The sequence below is a fragment of the Oryctolagus cuniculus genome, chromosome 15 (assembly GCF_051225735.1).
Source record: "Oryctolagus cuniculus isolate XC-2025 breed Fujian yellow rabbit chromosome 15, ASM5122573v1, whole genome shotgun sequence".
Classification (NCBI taxonomy): Eukaryota; Metazoa; Chordata; class Mammalia; order Lagomorpha; family Leporidae; genus Oryctolagus; species Oryctolagus cuniculus.
The window spans coordinates 29647522-29665985 of NC_142881.1; the positions used below are offsets into that span (position 1 = coordinate 29647522).

At 54.4% G+C, this 18464-nt stretch overlaps 1 protein-coding gene across 6 annotated transcripts in view; it reads left to right on the forward strand.

The window, feature by feature from the left end:
* Window positions 1-18464, forward strand: part of PKD2L1 (polycystin 2 like 1, transient receptor potential cation channel) — a 118506-nt gene that overhangs the window by 65309 nt on the left and 34733 nt on the right. For 2 of the 6 annotated variants that reach the window (XM_089314508.1, XM_089314510.1), the window contains exons 1-2: window positions 15779-17053; window positions 17553-17666. The exons of 2 other annotated variants lie outside the window; for them this stretch is intronic. In XM_089314508.1, the coding sequence (XP_089170634.1) occupies window positions 16819-17053; window positions 17553-17666 (349 nt within the window). In that variant the 5' untranslated portion in view covers window positions 15779-16818. Of the gene's footprint in view, window positions 1-15778; window positions 17054-17552; window positions 17667-18464 lie in introns of those variants that run through there. 2 more of the 6 variants (XM_089314509.1, XM_070057399.2) reach the window with 1 other exon arrangement.

Consider the following 18464-nt stretch of genomic DNA (forward strand, 5'->3'; position numbering starts at 1 on the left):
GTGGTCACAGCCAGGAGTACCCCCCACTGGCACCCTGCAGCTACCTTCCAGAGTGCCTGTAGGGAGAGAGGGACCCAGCCATTCCTGCCCTTCCCCCTCCCTCTGGCTTCCCTCCTCCCCTCGCCCTCTCCACAAGGCTCCCCCTACAAAGCAAACTTCCCTGAGTCCAGCAGGCCATGGGCACCAGGGCAACGCAGGCAGCTAGCCCACTTGCCCTGCCCTCCCTCTGCCTGACAGTAACCTCTCCCACCCTGATGTCACCCTGGCTTTGCAGGGACACAGCAGCCAAGCCATGAGGTCCAGAGGGCAGCTGGCTGTGTGCAAAACCAAGCACTCCCCAGAGAGAGCTCCTCCCAGCCAAGGGCCTGCGTCTCTCCCAAGCTGGGTCTGGGCGCCACCAGATCCATCTGGGGACTGAGTGTTGACAGAACCTCCCCCACCCCCACCTCGTGCAAGTAACAAGTCCAGCTCTTCTCTGCGGGGGCCCAGGTTGTGGTGTCAGCCCCAGGAGCACACAGATTCCTAAGAGCAACAGGACAGAGCACCACAGGACACCCGTGGCCAGCACCTGGCAAGGGCAGAGCATCAGCGTCCCATGAGAATGGGCTGGGAGGTGAGGGAAGGGGCAGGGGCCCTCCCCACAGAGCTGCCCTCCAATCAGGAAAGCAAGAGACTGGCCTGCAGACCTTCGTTTAAGGTTTGTTGTTGTTGTTTTTGGCGTCTACTTAGGTGACCTCTGCTAGCTGCTTGGACAATCAGTGGATCCTCATCTGCCTGTTTTCTCCTCTGCAAGACTCAGAAAGGTTGCAGCAGCCTTGGGTGCTGGGGCGGGGCATGCAGTGAGGAGAGTGGCTCAGTACCCAGCTGCTGGCCGGTGTGCGCAGGTGCTTCCTACGTCTTGCCTAGTAAGTGGTCTGTCCACCACAGAACAAGCATGCAAAGCACAAAGCCCAAAGGACCCTCTCTGGGCCCTGTGTCTCCCTGTCCCACCACTGGCCATGCCTACCCCCACCCTGGCCCCACTCTAGGCTGAAGAAATCCTGAGAGCTGGGGTTCTGGCCACTGTACAGGGGAGAGACGGGAGGGTCAGATAGAGGCTTCTGCTTTCTGCTCTCCTCCTCAACCAACTCTCCTTCCCCATCTCTCCCTGCCCAAGAAGGACGAAGGAGACCCCCTGCCGGCCCTCGCCCTTGCCTTTGGCATCCGAGGCATAGATGAATGTCATCTTGGTGGATGCCCAGGCTACTTCTCCGCTGCCCCCACACCCGGGGTTGGCTAAATTCCCTGGTAAAGCCCAGGGTTATTTCCATCTCATTTCCCACAGGAACACTAGATTTGCTGTGCCTTCTGCTCCAAACATGGTCTTGCAGAATCCTTGGTTTCACCATGTCCTCCTTTCAAGCGGCTGCCCCAGGCCTCCCAAGCCTGCTTTTGAGCCCAGGACCTGCCAGCAGGAGAGGAGCCAAGTCCAGAGCCCCAAACACAACAGGCCCCTCAGTGCCACCTCAATTCTCCCAGTTGTGGGTACAGAGACCCCAAGCGAGAGAGTGACTGGGCAGTCCCCAGGATGAGCCAGGTGCTTTTCCCCTAGAATTCCATTTCCCAAACCCCTGCTAACCCCAGAAATGCCACTTTCCTCCCTGCTCCCCAAGCACTACCCTACCCAAGCACTCGGGGCCACCTGGCAGAGCTGCGGCTACCTGTCCCATAGCTTACTCTTGACTGAGACCAGGAGCTCGCCATCAGCTCTAGAGCCAGGGGAGGGGTTATCAGAGAAACAGGGACCCCAGGGAAGGGATGGAGCCTGGTGCTGGCCAAGAGCTTCCTGCCAGGGCAGGCTGGTGCCTGGGCTGTGAGTCAGGGCTGAAACCAACACTCCCATAATCCCATTCCCTCCTTCGTGACCTAGGGCTCAGATGTGAGGAGCCAAAGCAAGGCAAGGAAAAGGCAGGGCCAGGGCCTGGCGGGTGAGTGAGCTGGATTCACACAGGTGAGGGGGCACTGAGGCCCTTCCGGGGCTGGAGAGGTCGGTTCTATGGCCACTGGGTGGAGGCAGGGAGGAGGGAGTGACCAGAGGGAAGAGGGCTGAGGCTGCCCCCTCTCAAAGAAGTCATGGAGGCCATGAGAAGGAGACTGCCAGGCCTCCAGCCCCAGCAGAGCAATTGAGCACAGGCATTCACCTGGAGCTGCACTGCCCATGGCCACTCCCAGCCCAGGAGCAGCCCTGAGCTTTGCAAGCCCTGGGCTTGCTTACAATCCCATTCCTGAGGGACTTGGGACTCCCCCAGGGCTCTTTTGACTACTGGAGGTCTCTCCCCTCCTGTGGGGATCTCCAGTCAGCCACCCAACCTCCCTGCCTCGGGGGAGATGTTGGCTCTGCCAGCCTAGCCAGGCTCCCCGATGGGCTTTTCCTTGCACACAGGCCCAGCCTTGGTGTGTGCTCCTAGGAGGACCCCGGCTCACCCAGGAGGCTACCAGGCCCCTGGAAAGATGAAGCCCTGGCGGGTAGGACCTGCTCACAGGGCCAGAGCGGGGCCTTCAGAGGTTCCGGGAGAAGAGGGAAGGGGCCAGGAGGGAGGAGGGGAGATCAGTGGTCCCTGGACCGACAGGGACCCCAGAGTGGACCGCCCTCCAGAGTGGCCTCTGGCTTTCAGGAAAGAGCCCTCCCTCCCTACTGGCAGAGATTGGGCCGGGGGCCTGTTGCCCCCTGGTGGCCATGCGGGGCAGAACATCGTTGTAACCTCACCAGGAAGGGTGATTCAGGTGAAGGGAGGAGTGGAGAATTTCTTGCAGTGTTTGGGGTCCTCTCCCACCCCCACTTACAACACAAATAATGCGAATCCTGACCTCCAAGCCTAACCTCAGTATCTCCTCCTGTGAAGTCAGCAGCGTAGCTGTGCACATGTGCAAATGCGCCCAGGCCCAGTGCGCTGCACAGGGTGAGTGGAGGAGCTGTGCAGTACATGAACCCTACCTCAGCAGAGCCGAATTAAAATCAGCAGCATAAGAAGAGCTGGGAGGAACCGAGGGTTTTAGCTCATGAAGATGATGCTGGTTGATTCAGTTTCTTGGGACATTTCCAAACAGACAGGCAAGAAGGTCACACAGAAAGTACCCAGTGAATCCCTAGTAAATCACTTGTGCAGTTAATGGAGCCGTCTGCTCCATTGCCTGACCACCTGTCTCTTCATCTATCTGCCCCCACTCCCTCAAATGTGCGGACGTCTGTAGCCTCCGCACTGTCCACAGTCACCTGAGATAGTTGGGTTTAAACCTCCAAAGGCTTCTTCTACTCTATCAGAGCCGCCTTGACTTTGAGTAGCACTTGATACTGTCAGTCACGACTTCCCTTAACACCCTGCTCCTCTGACTTCTGTACCTTGAAAACCCTTGGTTTCTCTCTCTCGCTCTCTCTCTCTGTCTCTCTTTCTCTCCCACACACACACTCCCCTTTCTCTCTCTCATCTTCCCTTCCTTTATGGCTCTTCTTCCTTCCCCAACTCCTTAAGTTCTTTCCTCTCTTCACTCAAGTCTTCAGCAACTGCATCTGTTGCTTTAGCTACAAAAATCACCTCCAGCAACAAGATCCTCACCTCACTCTTTGCAGTCTTTACTCCCCTCTCACACTGTAGCCCACGTTGTCCAGGGTCCCTCTGGTTTTAGTCCTCTGATGTCCCATTAACACTTCTATTTAACTTATTTATTTTTATTATTTATTTGAAAGGCAGAGTTACAGAGAGCAGAGGTGGAGGGGATTGTGTCTTCCATCCACTGGTTCACTCCCCAAATGGCCACAATGGCCAGAGCTGGGCCAGTCTGAAGCCAGGAGCCATGAGCTTCTTCTGGGTCTCACCTGTGGATGCAAGGGCCCAAGCACTTGGGCCATCTTCCACTGCTTTCCCAGGCCATAGCAGAGAGCTGGATCAGAAGTGCAGCAGCCAGGACACAAAATGGTACCCAAAGGGGATGCTGGCACCTCAGGTGGAGGCTTAGCTCACCAACTCATAGCACTGACTCCCTGTTAACTCTTTTCAATGCAAGTATTCCTAAAGAGGAATTTGTCACCCTCCTGCTGGCAACTGTTCCTCTCATCCTCTACCCCCCAACATCCCCACCACCACCACCAATTTCTGGCAAGACCCTTTTCCCGGCTGTCCAGTTTGAGGCCCTTGAGTCACCATGGAGTTCTCTGTGTCTGGCACCCTATGTCCAACTAGTTGCAAATCCCAGCAGGTTCTGCCTCTGGGCCACCTCACTTATCTTTCCCTTCAGTGCTAATTTCACCACCATAATTCCAGCTTTCGTGATCTCTCCCTGCACTTGCCTCCCATTTCCCTCCAAGGAGCCCATCTTCTTGTCCAACAGTTTCCCGTAAAGTGTCTCATTGATACTGCTCTGTCCTGAAGCTGTCCCTGTCTTTCTCTTCTCTGACGATCAGACATCTGGCAGCTGAGGTCTTCCTGCTTTGCTCCAGCCCTCTCTGCAGGCTTGCTTCCTCTCCTGCCAACATGGGGCTGTTATTCCACACTGATACTTGGCGCTCCTCCCCACCTGCCCTTGCTCATGCTACTTTCTCTGCAGAGCAAGGCAGAGGAGCCAAGGTCTCTGCAGTCACAGGCCTGGTTCTGAGGCCCGGTTTCACCGTAAGTTGTTTCCCTGATCCTCAAGGCCCTGACCTGTAAAGTGGAGATGATAAATCCTCCTAAGATTGAGAGTTCACTAAGATAATGCACTGCCAAGTGTGTGGCCCCTCGTGGTTAATAAATGGTAGCTGCCTTTATGTTTGTCTCCAAACACATTACCCATCTTTTGAAATCTGTGTCAGTGCCATTCCCTTCCAGACTCCCTTTGGGACCTTCCCACTTCCTGGCCCAGTCTTCCTCCTTCCGCTGCACCCTGTCAGCTGCTGCGCTTCTCCCTGGGACTGTTTTCGTACTTGCCACACAGTCCCGCCATATCCTTCCCCAGCTGCCGTCTCCAAGGAAGAAGTGATTAGCACGGTACACAAGCAGGGGATACAGCAATCAACTGCCCGATGACTTCCATATCAGGAAATGAGCGCCTTGGCTCCCTGCTGGAGAGGAAGACAGCAGCCAGGCCCTCTCTGAGTCTGAGATGAAAATGAGGCTCACGGCTTTAGGAACACAGCTACTGACACGTGGCTTTTAAAAGTAACTGTGTTTCTCAGAATATGAAAGTACTCAGATTTATTGTGGAAAACCCAGATGATCTGCAGTGTACCCAGGAGCAGGCATTGACGTAGCAGTTCCCAGCTGAGATGCCCCTGTTCCATACTGGAGCACGTGGGTGCGAGTTCAGGCTCTGCTCCCAGTTCCAGCTTCCTGCTAATGTGCGTCCTGGCAGGCCAGCGATTGACCAACTAGTTGGGTCCCTGACACCTATGTGGGAGACCCAGATGGAGTTCCAGCTCCCAGCTCTGAACAAGCCCAGCCCTGGCTATTGCAGCCATTTGGAGAGAGAACCAGAGGATTTAAAAATTTGGATTCTGTTATACCGGAATTGGGTATATCCCAGCATTTTCACCCAGTGTGCGAGGGGCATTTTCTCATGATACTAAATGTCATACAAAAATACTAATTTCCCAGGATGTCTGCGTGGCACAGGGAGTTATGCTGCCACTTGGCATGCTCACATCCCACAGCAGAGTCCCTGGGATCTGGTACTGCCTTCACCTCGGATCCAGCTTTCTGCTGCCGTGCCTGAGAGCAGATGATGGCTCAGGTACTTGGGTTCCTGCAACCAATGGGTTAGACCTGGAGGGGGGTGTCTGGCTCCTGGCTTCAGCCTGATCCAGACCTAGCTGTTGCAGATATTTGGGGAACAAATCAGCAGATGTGTCGCTCCCCCTCTTCGTGGAGGAACGACACTAGACACTGCCTAGGTTTCCTATCCGAGTCACGGCACCATTATGTCGCTCCCCGTCTTCGTGGAGGAACGACACAGGACCCTGCGCTGTTCTTTTGTCTGCTCGGCCCTTCCCGGGTTTGCTGCTGGTTCTTCCCGGGTTGGCTACCAACCCTTCCACCTCCGTGGAAGGGCGGTTCCCCCTGCCACTTTCCCCACTTCCGCGGGGGAGCGGCACACCGCTGGACGGCTCTCTCGGGGGCTGCACAGGTGTTCCTCTTAGATGTTCCTGGTGCATGTTGTCTCTCTCCTCCTTTATAGTCCTCTTCTGCCAATCCCAACTCTGCCGGGTACGCTGCTCTCCTCCAATCAGGAGCAGGTCCTACAGTTTGTCAAGTTGGTGAGAGGCAGCTGTACGCTCCTCTCCCAGCGCCACATTGTGGGAGAGCAGATGCATAGAATAAGTCTTAATTCCAGTAACAGTATAGTCCGAGTTGCTCCCCACACAGATGGAAGATCTCTGTCTTTGTCCTTCTCTTATCACTCTGCCTTTTAAATAAATAAATAAACATTTTTAAAAATGTTAATTTTCGAGCCTGCGCCATGGAAGTTAATCCTCCACCTGAGGCCCCAGCATCCCATATGGGCACCGGGTTCTAGTCCCGGTTGCTCCTCTTCCAGGCCAGCTCTCTGCTGTGGCTCGGGAGGGCAGTGGAGGATGGCCCAAGTGCTTGGGCCCTGTACCAGCATGGGAGACCAGGAGGAGGCACCTGCTTCCTGGCTTTGAATCAGCATAGCACCAGCCGAGGAGGCCATTTGGGGAGTGAACCAGCGGAAGGAAGACCTTTCTGTCTCGCTCACAGTTTGTATCTCTACCTGTCAAATAAAAAAAAAAATGTTAATTTCCTCTCAGTCATTCACCATGTGAATGTATCATAACTTATTAGTCTTTTCTACTGTTGAGTATTAAGCTTCCTTTTTTCAAAAACTGTCATCAGTAATGATGATGGAAATACCGGGATAGACTGATGGACTTGGGATTACATGGCCAAGGGAATGAAGTGCAAATTCCCTCTTGCTTCTGAATTCCTCTTGAGGAAACTTTTTACCCATTTCTAGTTTCAACATCTACACAAGCTGTCTTATTCATGTTCACCTCCTTTCCCAACTTGAAAGACTAACCCATTTCAGGAATGAGGCCATGGTTGGGGTCCATGTCCTATGGAAAATGTCTGTGCATGGATTCCAACTCAGCTCAATTCCAGAGACCAAGAGAGCACATGAGCATGAGGGCTCAAGATCACTGGGAGTCTTACCATCCCTTACAAGTAGCCTAGCTTTCCTTTGCTTGGTCTTTTAATTTGGTCTGTTCCTCTGAGCTTATTAACAGTGAAATACTCTTGCATCTCAGACAATCTTGTTTACTGCACGAACAAGAAATGGTAGAGATAGAAATCATCACTGCATTTCTCACTGGTCTCAGGAAGTCAGCTCTCTGCCTGATATCTTCATAGCACCCTGTCTTTCTCCCATGTAGCCCTTTGTACAACAACAAATCCTAAATGACTTGCCTGAGTATTTACCCAGCACCTGTCTTCTCCACCAGCATGCACGCTCCACGACGCAGGCCATGACTGCTTGTTTGCTGCTTCCTCTCTAGAGCTGAACACAGTACCCACCCCACTCCCCATACAGTAAATTGTGGGGAGCAGCTCGGACTAGACTGTTACTGGAATTAAGACTTATTCTATGCATCTGCTCTCCCACAATATGGCGCTGGGAGAGAAGTAAACAGCTTCCGCACAGCTGCCTCCAGTTCAACCAATTAACTGTAGGACTTGCTCCTGATTGGAGGAGAGCAGCGTACTCGGCGTGTGGGCAGCCGAGTTGGGATTGGCGGAGGAGGACTATAAAGGAGGAGAGAGACGGCATGCACCGGGAACATCTATGGGGAACATCTAAGGGAACCCGTGCAGCCCCCGAGAGAACCGGCCGGTGGTGTGCCGCTCCCCTGCGGAAGTGGGGAATGTGGCCAGGGGGAACTGCCCTTCCACGGAGGTGGAAGGGATAGTAGCCAACCCGGGAAGAACCAGCAGCAAACCCGGGGAGGGCCGAGCAGACGAAAGAACAGCGCAGGGTCCTGTGTCGTTCCTCCACGAAGAGGGGGAGCGACATAATGGTGCCGTGACTCGGATAGGAAACCTAGGACGGATAGGAAACCTAGCTCGGATAGGAAACTTAGGACGGATATGAAACTTAGGAGGGAAGAAACGGGAAGAACTGGGAAAATACCGGAGAGAGAGACTAGCAAACAGCCTAGGGAAAAGCCGGACGAAAAGGGTGCCGGAAGAAGCTATTGAAAGCCTAGGCATAGACTCGGATACGGACTACGGGGGGAAGCTGGGAGGAATCTCTAAGGTCGAAAGCGAAAGTGAAAGCTAGAACAAACAGACTCGTACGCGGACTGTGGGGAGAGGCCAGGAGAAATGAGGGAGGAATATCGTTGGAGGAAAGCTTGGGGAAACATACCGGGTAGAGAAAAATGTTAGGGAAATTGAAGCCGCGGGGGGCAGGCCAAGGCGGAAACGAAAGCCACTTTGGGGTTCTCAAGTTAGCCCGGGAATAGGGGGCGAAAAGTTGAAACTAGAAGCTGAAACGTGAGCCTGGTTGGGATCCGTCTGATTAGCCCGGGGAGCAAAGGACGGGAAGCCAAACCGTGGGGCGGAGACGTACGCTGGGTTGAATTCGCCAGGCTAGCCCGGGGAACTTGGATTGAATGCTAGTGGTGGAGACGCAAGCTACGCTGTGTTACTCGCGGAAGCCGCCGCGTGCAGAGAGAGCACGGGGCGTGAATAGATAGGGAACGCTGGCGTAGGCCGTGGTTCAGACGCGAAAGGGTTAAGCGTGGAGACCGCGGAGCGCGCGAAGCCGAGCCGCGCAAAGCCGGGAAGCTGCGCAGATGAGAGAGGCGCACGGGCTGAAGCGGCGAGGTGCCGGGAAGCTGCGGGGATAAGAGAAACAGAAGTTTGGAAGTGAAGTAAAAGAGAAATGGGAATGCTGGAAGATAGAAGTGAAATGGGAGAGGTAGGAATGCCCGGAGATAGAGAAATAGAGAAAAATAAGGCCTCCCCTCAACATGCCAATTAGAAGGCTTGGATTCGGTCTGCCCGATTAGTGAGGCGATGAGCACCTGGGCGGCTAGCCGCAGGTCACCGAAGACAGGCACGAATTAACATCAGTAAAGCTTCCCCACAATGCAACAATTAGGAGGCTTGGATTCGGTCTGCCTGATTTAAGGCGGTAAGCGCCAGCAAAGCTCGACCAGAGTATGAGCTGCAGGTCACCGAAGATAGGCACGAACCAACACTAATAAGTCTCCCCCACAATAAGGCAATGAGAAGGCTTGGATTCGGTTTGCCTGATAGGTTTTGTAAACACCTGCAGGCAGTTCTAGCAGAGCAGAGTATGCGCTGCAGGGCACCGAACACAGGCACGCATCAGCGCCTAAAAACCTCCTCACAACATGGCGAAGAGAGGACCCGGATTCGGTTTTCCTGATTGATAGGACTTGTAAGAGCCTGTGGCAACTCTAGCAAGTAGAGCAGAGTGTGTGCCGCGGGACACCGAAGACAGGCGCGTATCAACGCTAAAAAATAAAAAGAAAGGGGGATCTGTGGGGAGCAGCTCGGACTAGACTGTTACTGGAATTAAGACTTATTCTATGCATCTGCTCTCCCACAATATGGCGCTGGGAGAGAAGTAAACAGCTTCCGCACAGCTGCCTCCAGTTCAACCAATTAACTGTAGGACTTGCTCCTGATTGGAGGAGAGCAGTGTACTCGGCGTGTGGGCAGCCGAGTTGGGATTGGCGGAGGAGGACTATAAAGGAGGAGAGAGACGGCATGCACCGGGAACATCTATGGGGAACATCTAAGGGAACCCGTGCAGCCCCCGAGAGAACCGGCCGGTGGTGTGCCGCTCCCCTGCGGAAGTGGGGAATGTGGCCAGGGGGAACTGCCCTTCCACGGAGGTGGAAGGGATAGTAGCCAACCCGGGAAGAACCAGCAGCAAACCCGGGGAGGGCCGAGCAGACGAAAGAACAGCGCAGGGTCCTGTGTCGTTCCTCCACGAAGAGGGGGAGCGACATAATGGTGCCGTGACTCGGATATGAAGCCTAGGCAGGGTTTAGTGTCGTTCCTCCACGAAGAGGGGGAGCGACAGTAAATATCTGTGGAATGAACTGCCCGCTGGGGTGGGGACCCTGGTGGGAAGAATAGGTGCCTCTTGTACTGGGACCCTTGGGCTGGGACAAAGAGAGGCCTTGGGTGACTGTGACCAGGCCCTGCAATGATGCTGGGAAAATGTGCCTCAGGCCATCTGCCCTGATCTCTCCTCCTCACCTCTGGGGACATTCAGTCAGCTGTGCCTCAAGTGGATGCTGGCAAGTGGCTCTGAGGGTCAGAACGGTATTGTCACAGGTGCTCTTCGCCAGGCCTCTCTTAAACCTCCCTCCTGTTTTCTCTCTCCTGCCTTTCTTAAAAAATTATTTATTTATTTGAAAAGCAGAGTTACAGAGAGACAGAGGCAGAGAGGGGAAGAGAGAGAGAGAGAGAGTCTTCCATCTACTGGTTCACTTCCTAGATGGCCACAAAGGCTGGAGCTGCTCCAATCTGAAGCCAGGAGCCAGGCGCTTCTTCCGGGTCTCCCACGTGGGTGCAGGGGCTCAAGGACTTGGGGCATCTTTCACTGTCTTCCCAGGACATAGCAGAGAGTAGGATTAGAAATGGAGCAGGTAAGACTCGAGCCAGTACCCATATGGGATGCTGGCACTGCAGGCAGTGGCTTTACCCATTAAGCCACAGTGCTGGCGCCTCTCATGCCTTTCTTGATACCCCTCCCCACCACACACAAACCTCTCCCTTTGCAGTGGGCTCCTCTTTCTTTCTACTCTGCTGTCTCCATCTTGCGTGGAGCTCTGGCCTCCTATCTACCAGCAGGTGGCCTGACTGATACTCAGCATGAGCTGTGGAACCCTGCCTGACGCAGCTGGAAGTCTGCCTACAAGTGAAAATGCTGATGGACTGCTTCAGAGCACATGAGCCCCGCTGTGTGGACCACACTCAGCAAGGGGGCCTGACCACGGGCTCAGGAACTGAAGACTCACTTCTCCACTTTGGTCTCACACTAATTTGGTTCAGCTGGTTTCCTCCATCTGTTCAGTCTTCTGTATAAGACAGGGACAAATGGACAAAGATACCAAGGAGGGGCCCCTGGAAATTGGAAAAAAAAAAAAAACAAAAAAACAAAAAACAAAAACAACCTGAGGATCTCATTCAAAAAGCAGCTCAAGGTGATCATTCTTTTTAAAAGATTTATTTTACTGATTTGAAAGATAGTTACAGAGAGAGGTAGAGACAGAGAGAGAGGTCTTCCATCTGCTGGTTCACTCCTGAAATGTCTGCAGTGGCCGGAGCTGAGCCAATCTGAAGCCAGGAGCCAGGAGCTTCTTCCAGGTCTCCTATTCAGGTGCAGGGGTGCAGGGACTTGGGCCATCCTCTACGGCTATCCCAGGCCACAGCAGAGAACTGTATCGGAAGAGGAGCAGTCAGGACTAGAATTGGCACCCCTATGGGATGCCGGCGCTTTAGGCCAGGTCTTTAACCCACTGCGCCACAGCACTGGCCCCAGGGTGAACTTTTAATACAACTTTTAAGACACCACTTGGGATGCCTGTATCCCATAGGAGAGTGCCTGGTTCAAGTCCTGGCTCTACTTCCAATTCCAGCCCTGCAATGCACACCCTGGAAGGCAGCAGGCAATCACTCAAGTACTTGGATCCCTGCCATCCATGTGGGTCATGCAAGCTGAGTTCTGGGCTCCTGGCTTTGGCCTGGCCTACCCCCACCTGTTATGGACATTTGCGGAGTAAACCTGCAGAGAGAATATCTATATATCTTGGTCTCTGTCTCTCTTTCAGATAAATGAAAATACATAAAAATTTACAAAACATTCTCTTGGGAGGCATGAAGATGCCAAATGTATTCAGGAGGAGCTGTGAAATGGGGAACACGATAGGAAAGAAGTAAAAGCTCAAAGTGAGTTATTTCGATGAGGAAGTGGGTTATCTCCAGTCTCTGAGGTCCTTGAAGAAACAGCAAAACATTCTTTTCTTGGTTTTGGGCTAAGGATGGCTGTCAAAGAACTTCCTTTGCTAGCACTTTCTGTGGATCTGGCTTGTCCATTCTGATGTGTTGAGAAGCAGGGGCTTGTGGAGGTACAGGCATGAAAACAGAGGGCTTCCTTGAGCTCAGACACTCAGGTCCTCTGCAGGTCCACCGTGTTTGTTGTGCCAAAGGTGGACTACTCAGATGTTAGTCTTTTTTTCACGCAGATGACTAGTGAATGTTGATGAGGACCAGGGTCTGATACCCAAGGTTCCTTCTTACAGATGGTGATTTCCAGTGTTAAGCATCTTTGCTCAAGTGAGCCATGGTTGCTTGTTGAATGTGTCCTATTGTTCATGCTTATGGAGGTAAAAAGGATTAAGAGAAGATCTGTAGAGTGGATTGTGTCCCCTGTAGAGTCTGGAAAGAGAATCGCCCCAGGGCTCCTTTGTCTGGAATGTGGAAGGCGACTTATCCTATTCACTAAGTCTCCTTCAGGAGAATGTGCGAGGGGGTGGGTCACAGGTGTCCTTCCTGTAGTCTTTGCTGGCTTTGGGTCTAGTGGACCTGGGCAACACAGTAGGAGCTGGTGGGGATAGGGATGGTGTGGAAAGGAAAGGCACTGGTGGCGGAAATGGGGTTGTCCACCTCCTAAGGCCTGCACTAGAGGGAGGCACGAACCAGACCCTCACCCAGTGAAGCAAAGGGACCGATTCAGCAGGCGCCTTAAGAAGAGGTGCTTTTGCTTCTGATGGGCCTCATTTCAGAAGGACTCTCCTTCAAGTACCACTTTTTTTTTTTTTTTAGGATTTATTGTATTTACTTGAAAGGCAGATTTACAGAGAGAGAGATAGAGACAGAGATCTTCCTTCTGCTGGTTCACTCCGCAAATGGCTGCAACGGCCAGAGCTGCACCAATCTGAAGCCAGGAGCCAGGAGGTTCTTCTGGGCCTCCCACATGGGTGCAGGGGTCCAGGGACTTGGGCCATCTTCTGCTGCTTTCCCCGGCCATTAGCAGAGTGCTGGATGGGAAGTGGAGTAGCTGGGATTTGAACCGGCATCCATATGGGATGCTGGCACCGCAGGTCAGGGCTTTATCCTCTGAGCCACAGCGCCAGCCCCAAGGATCACTTTTATAATCTTGCTAGCTGCAGGAGCATCATTCCCTCCTGTTGGTGTCGCTGGAAATGGAACGGGGTGGATGCAGACCATCCTGGGACCCACATCCCTCAGACAGTGTCAGGGACGTCCTGAAAAAAGGGCTGTACCTTACCTGTGAATTGCTGTGTACATGTGTGAATGCTTTTCACGAGAATGGATATTGTGGTAAGATAAATAAGTCTGTTTTGTGTTTTTGAACACACAGTTTACAAAGACTTCTAAGTTCAACTATTTTAATCCCAAAATAGTCCTTTAGGTCAGCCTAGCAGACACTGTTCTCAACACTGCAGAAACTGGTCTAAAACCCACCCACACCACTAATAAGTTGCTGAGCCAACAGATAAACCCAGGAGTTCCATTAAAATTCAAGTTCAAGGTTCTGAGGTATTGCTGAACTGAGCAAGAGCCAGCCTGCGCCTCTGGACACCCCTGATGCCAGCTGCCCTTTGTAACAGGAAAAGTCAAGTCTGGTAGGAGCCCGAGGACGTGGAGAAGTACTGGACACAAAATCACTGGGAAATTCCACTCGATGTCCACATTTGCAACTTCTTGAGTAAGTTGAATTGTCACAGGAAGGCCCGGCACCTTCTGGAAACATTTCTCAAGCCGTGTTACATCACCAGTGCTCCCAAGGCCAGGAGGGCGATCCACGTGTGGAAGCCCAGTACTGAGCGGGGGACAGCAGTTGGAGGTGGCCCAGGAAGGTGGCCGTGAAGAAAGCCATCTGGCCATGTGCACGGAGGAGTGAGCTCGTCACATGATGACCTGCCCTGAGTCCACTCAGACTCCCGCTGCTCACGGGCCTCCTCCAGAATCCAAATGACCCCCGAGGGACTCAGAAACCATCTCCTGTTGCTCTCTCTGCTTCTCGGCCCACACTGTAGCTCCCTGCTCCGCACCCCTGTTCCCGCGTCCACTTCTGCGGGCCAAGGGTCCTTTGGCAATGACACAGCTCCTGGGTAGGAGGCAGCAGCTCGCCCTTTCCTTGCAGACCAGCTCCCTTAACCCGGGATGCTTGCTGCTGCCCCAGCTCCTCAGCCTGTTTCTTCCCAAAGAACACGGGTGCACTGGAGAGTGCCCTGCTGCCTGGGGAGGCTCGCCGCCAGTTCCTCAGCTCCAGTCCTAACGGGGAGTCCCTCCGCTTCGCAGTGCCCGGGCCTGGGGCAGGAGACGCGTGCAGCAGACTGACAGGTAAACAGTCACTTTTGAACCCTGTGTCAAAAGTTGGGGTACACTTAATCATGAAGAGGCCAAGTCCAGCCCTCGGTTATCTGGGATCAAAATTCCTTCCAGGGACACTCAAGACAGGTGACTTGCACTGGGGAAGGAGGCACCAGGCCACGGCAGCAGTGGAGTAGCCCTGGGTGGGGAGCCAGGAGTCAGCAGAGGGCCATCTCCTTCCAGCCAGCAAGCATGGAGGAGTGCAGAGGGAGCACAGCCCTGTGAATAGATTCTTTCTGGGGCACAGCACATGTTTGTTTTAAGGCAGAGGAGGTGACCAGAGGCCCAAGCTAGGACATGCTTTGGGGCTCATGCCAAAGAGTTTCCTTTTGAGTTGAAGATTTGTTTGTTTGTTTATTCGAAAGGCAGAACAACAAAAAAGGGGAGAGAGAGAATGAGAGGGAGAGAGAAACATGAGAGGATGGGGGTCAGTGCTGTGGCATAACGGGTAGTGCCGCTGCCTTCAGTGCTGGCATCCCATATGGACGCCAGTTCGAGTCCTGACTGCTCCACTTTCGCTTTAGCTCTCTGCTAAGGCCTAGGAAAGCAGTGGAAGATGGCCCAAGTCCTTGGGCCCCTGCACCTGTGTGGGAGACCCAGAAGAAGCTCCTTGCTCCTGGCTTCAGATGGGTACAGCTGCAGCCATTGCGACCATTTGGGGAGTGAACCAGCAGATGGAGGACCTTTCTCTCTCTCTGCCTCTCTGTAATTCTGCCTTTCAAATAAATAAACAAATCTTAGAGAGAGAAAATGGATCTTCCATCTGCTGATTCCCTCCCCAAATATTTGCAACAGCTAGTGCTGAGTCAGGCCGAAGCCAGGAGGCAGAAACTCCACCAGGGTCTCCCATGTGGGGTAGCAGGGTCTCTCATGTGGGCCCAAGTAGTTGGGCTGTGATCTGATGATGTCTCTGGGTGCATTAGCAGGGAGCTGGACTGGGATATGGGACACAGGAGTCCTCAGCGGTAGGCCATTCCAGGTGACACAATGCCCACAACGGGGTTTTAGAGGTCTAAGGTTGGGAAAGACAGCACATCAACCTGATGTCCCCAAGGAACAGGCCTGATGTTCCCTGCAGACCAACCCTAATGTCCCTCACTGAGCAATCGTGACGTCTCAGATTAACCTGACGTCCCTCACAGACCAATCCTGGAGTATCTCACAGACCAATCCTGGCATCTCTCACAAACCAACCCTAATGTCTCTCCCAGATCAACCTGACGTCCCTCACAGACCAATCCTGGCGTCTCTCACAGACCAACCCTAATGTCTCACAGACCAATCTTGGAATCTCTGACAAATCAACCAGCTTCTTCTCACAGACCAATCCTGGTGTCTCTCACAAACCAACCCTTCGTTTTTCCCAGATCAACCTGACGTCCCTCACAGACCAATCCTGGCGTCTCTCACAGACCCACCCTCACACAGACCACTCCTGACATCTGTCACAGATCAACCTGACGTCTCTCAGGGTTCCAGCCTGTGCTCAGGCCCAGAATAGGCGCACTGCCAAGAAGAACCTCAGGAAAGGGGCCAGCCCCAAGCGGGCCTGACATCGACTCCCCCGAGGAAGCCCCGTCAGATGTCCTCGTCCTTTGCTCTCCGATGCATCCCCTGGGCTAAAGCACATCCGTCCTTCCATGGCGGTGCCTCGCCCCTGAGCCATGCGAGGACAAGTGTCAGAAGAAGGAACACCACAAGCCGGACCCCTGCAGTCCTTTTCCAGCCCTCACACGGGTCACAGAGCCTCTCCTTCAGTCCTGAGGCGGGGTCCCTGCCACTCTCCATTTCTGCAGCCATGGGCCTGGGTGGGGGAGGGGAGCCTCCTTGTCTACTCACTGGGGGTCAGCCCCAGGGAGGTACAAAGGAGGCCCAGCCAATGGGAGGCAGCACTTTCCAGTCTCTCACCCTGGCCTTGTCCCCACCCAGTCCCTGCCGGCCCTTTGAGGAGCTTCTAGTGGAAATGAGCTCAGAGCAATGGAGGCCCCAGGCTCGGGGCCCGGCCCCTCCCCTCGCTCTTTCATGCTGCCTTCTCTCTGCCTTCGTCCCCGGCAGTGGGCTTTCTCCAGTCCTCCCACCCCAAGTGCCCATTCGGCCCTCACGTGCCCCTCCCTTCCGGCTTCAAGCCCTGACTCCCAGTTCCCACGTGCCCCGTTCGTTCCATTCCTCTCATCCCCTGGACTTGCAAGCAGCGGGAGGGAGAGAGCCCCCGCAGGAGTGACGCTCACGCCCCTCCCGCCTCCCTCCCCAGCGGGCACAGATCCCCTGGCAAAGGCAGGTGGCAGAGCTGGTGACAGCAGCTGCTCTCGGGCTCCTCTCCTTGCCCTGTGCTGGCTGGGCTGCCGGGCCTTGGCTCCCTCTTTCTCCAGGTGAGAGGGGCACCTGGGTTCAGGTCCCTCCTGCTCCCATGGATGCCACAGAAAGTCCCCAGGGACAGGAGCAGCAAAAGTCGGCAAGGGAAGCCTGGGACAACCCCGCCTATAGTGGTCCCCCTTCACCTCATGGGACGCTGAGGATTTGCACCATCTCCAATCCAGTGACGCCCCAACCCCAACCCACGAAGCCTGGGGATGGCCCCCAGGAAAAGGCTCCCAAGACCCTGGTGTCCAGCTGCTGCCTGCGGGTCCTCCATGCCATCAGAGGTATGGGGGCGTGGTGTTGGGGAGAGGGTCTCAGGGCATTGTAGGCAAGAGAAGAGGTGGCCAGAAGCTCCTGGGGGGAGGTGGTCTGAAGACGTGAAATTGCATGTCTTTGGGGTTTGTGAGTTGCCTGGATTAGAACTGGCTACTCCAGTGCTGAGGCCACACTTGAGTCTGCATGGGGGACGCTGGCAGGGTCATCACTAGGGGCCCACAGGGGCATGTGGGTGCCAGACTGAGAGAAGACATGGGTGCGATGTTTCCTTAGAAACATCCTGCCCGCCCTGGGGCCTCCTTTCCTGCCCTTGTTCTCTAGGATGCAGTGCGCCCACCCTGCCTGCCTGGGGGAGCTGGAGGGAGCAGGGCAGGGCGAAGTGAGCAGAGTGAAGGGGCGAGGCAGTGGGCGCCAGGGGCTCAGGTGGACATGGGCGCAGTCCCAGGACAGGGTGGGGGGGGGTGGCGGGAGCGCCGCCACTCTCAGGCATCCTGGGCGCCCATCCAGGACTCTGGGGAACCACCCTGACTGAGGACACAGCTGAGAACCGGGAGCTGTACGTGAAGACCACGCTGCGGGAGCTGCTAGTGTACATCGTGTTCCTGGCGGACGTCTGTCTCTGTGAGTAGCTTCTGCCTCTGTGTCCCTCTGTCCTGGCGCTGTGTGTGCAGTGTCCGTGTCTGCCTTCCAGTGGGCGACATCCATCTATGCAGGCGTGGCCTGGGAACTTCACATCGATCTCAAACCCCACTTAGTACCTTTCAGTCAACACACTTTGCTTAAAAGGAACTTGTCACTGGATGCAGTGGAAGAGGGAGAGTGCCAGCAAGCTGTTAAGACAGTGGTTTTGGTAAGAATTACCAGGGAACCCAGTTGTTATGTTCCAGTTCCTGACGCTGACCCAGCGGCTCTGGTTTCCTGGTGGAGGTGGGATTTCAGCCTCTGTGCGGCGTGGAAGACACTCCTTTCTGTGTGCTGGCCTCAGCGTACTTCATTACTGTGCTACCTCCGACCGCTGTTTCTTTAGAGGCAGGGAGGAGGGGTTTCAGACAGCTTCCCTGAAGCTCTGGCTGGAGACGCAGCCTGGAAAGCTCGTCTCTAAGTTAGAGAAGCAAGTGGCAGATGGAAGGGTGGACTATGGAAAGAAAGAGTGGAAGAACCGTGTGCAGTGCTGAAGTTGGCCCAGGCCGGTCTCTGAGGCCTGAGGATGAGGGCAGGAACTTTGCACTCAGCTAATTAGTTTGTTCAACAGTTGCACAGGAAGTGAGGTTGGGCTCATTTACTGGAGATGGCTGTGTATGGTGTTCTGGCTAAAGCTGCAGCTGGGCCACACAACTAAGGTGGCCCTCACTAGAGGCCTGGTGGCCTCCAGCAGGTGCTGTTCTTGTTAGGGGCGCGGGTGACTGAAGGAGGAACCTG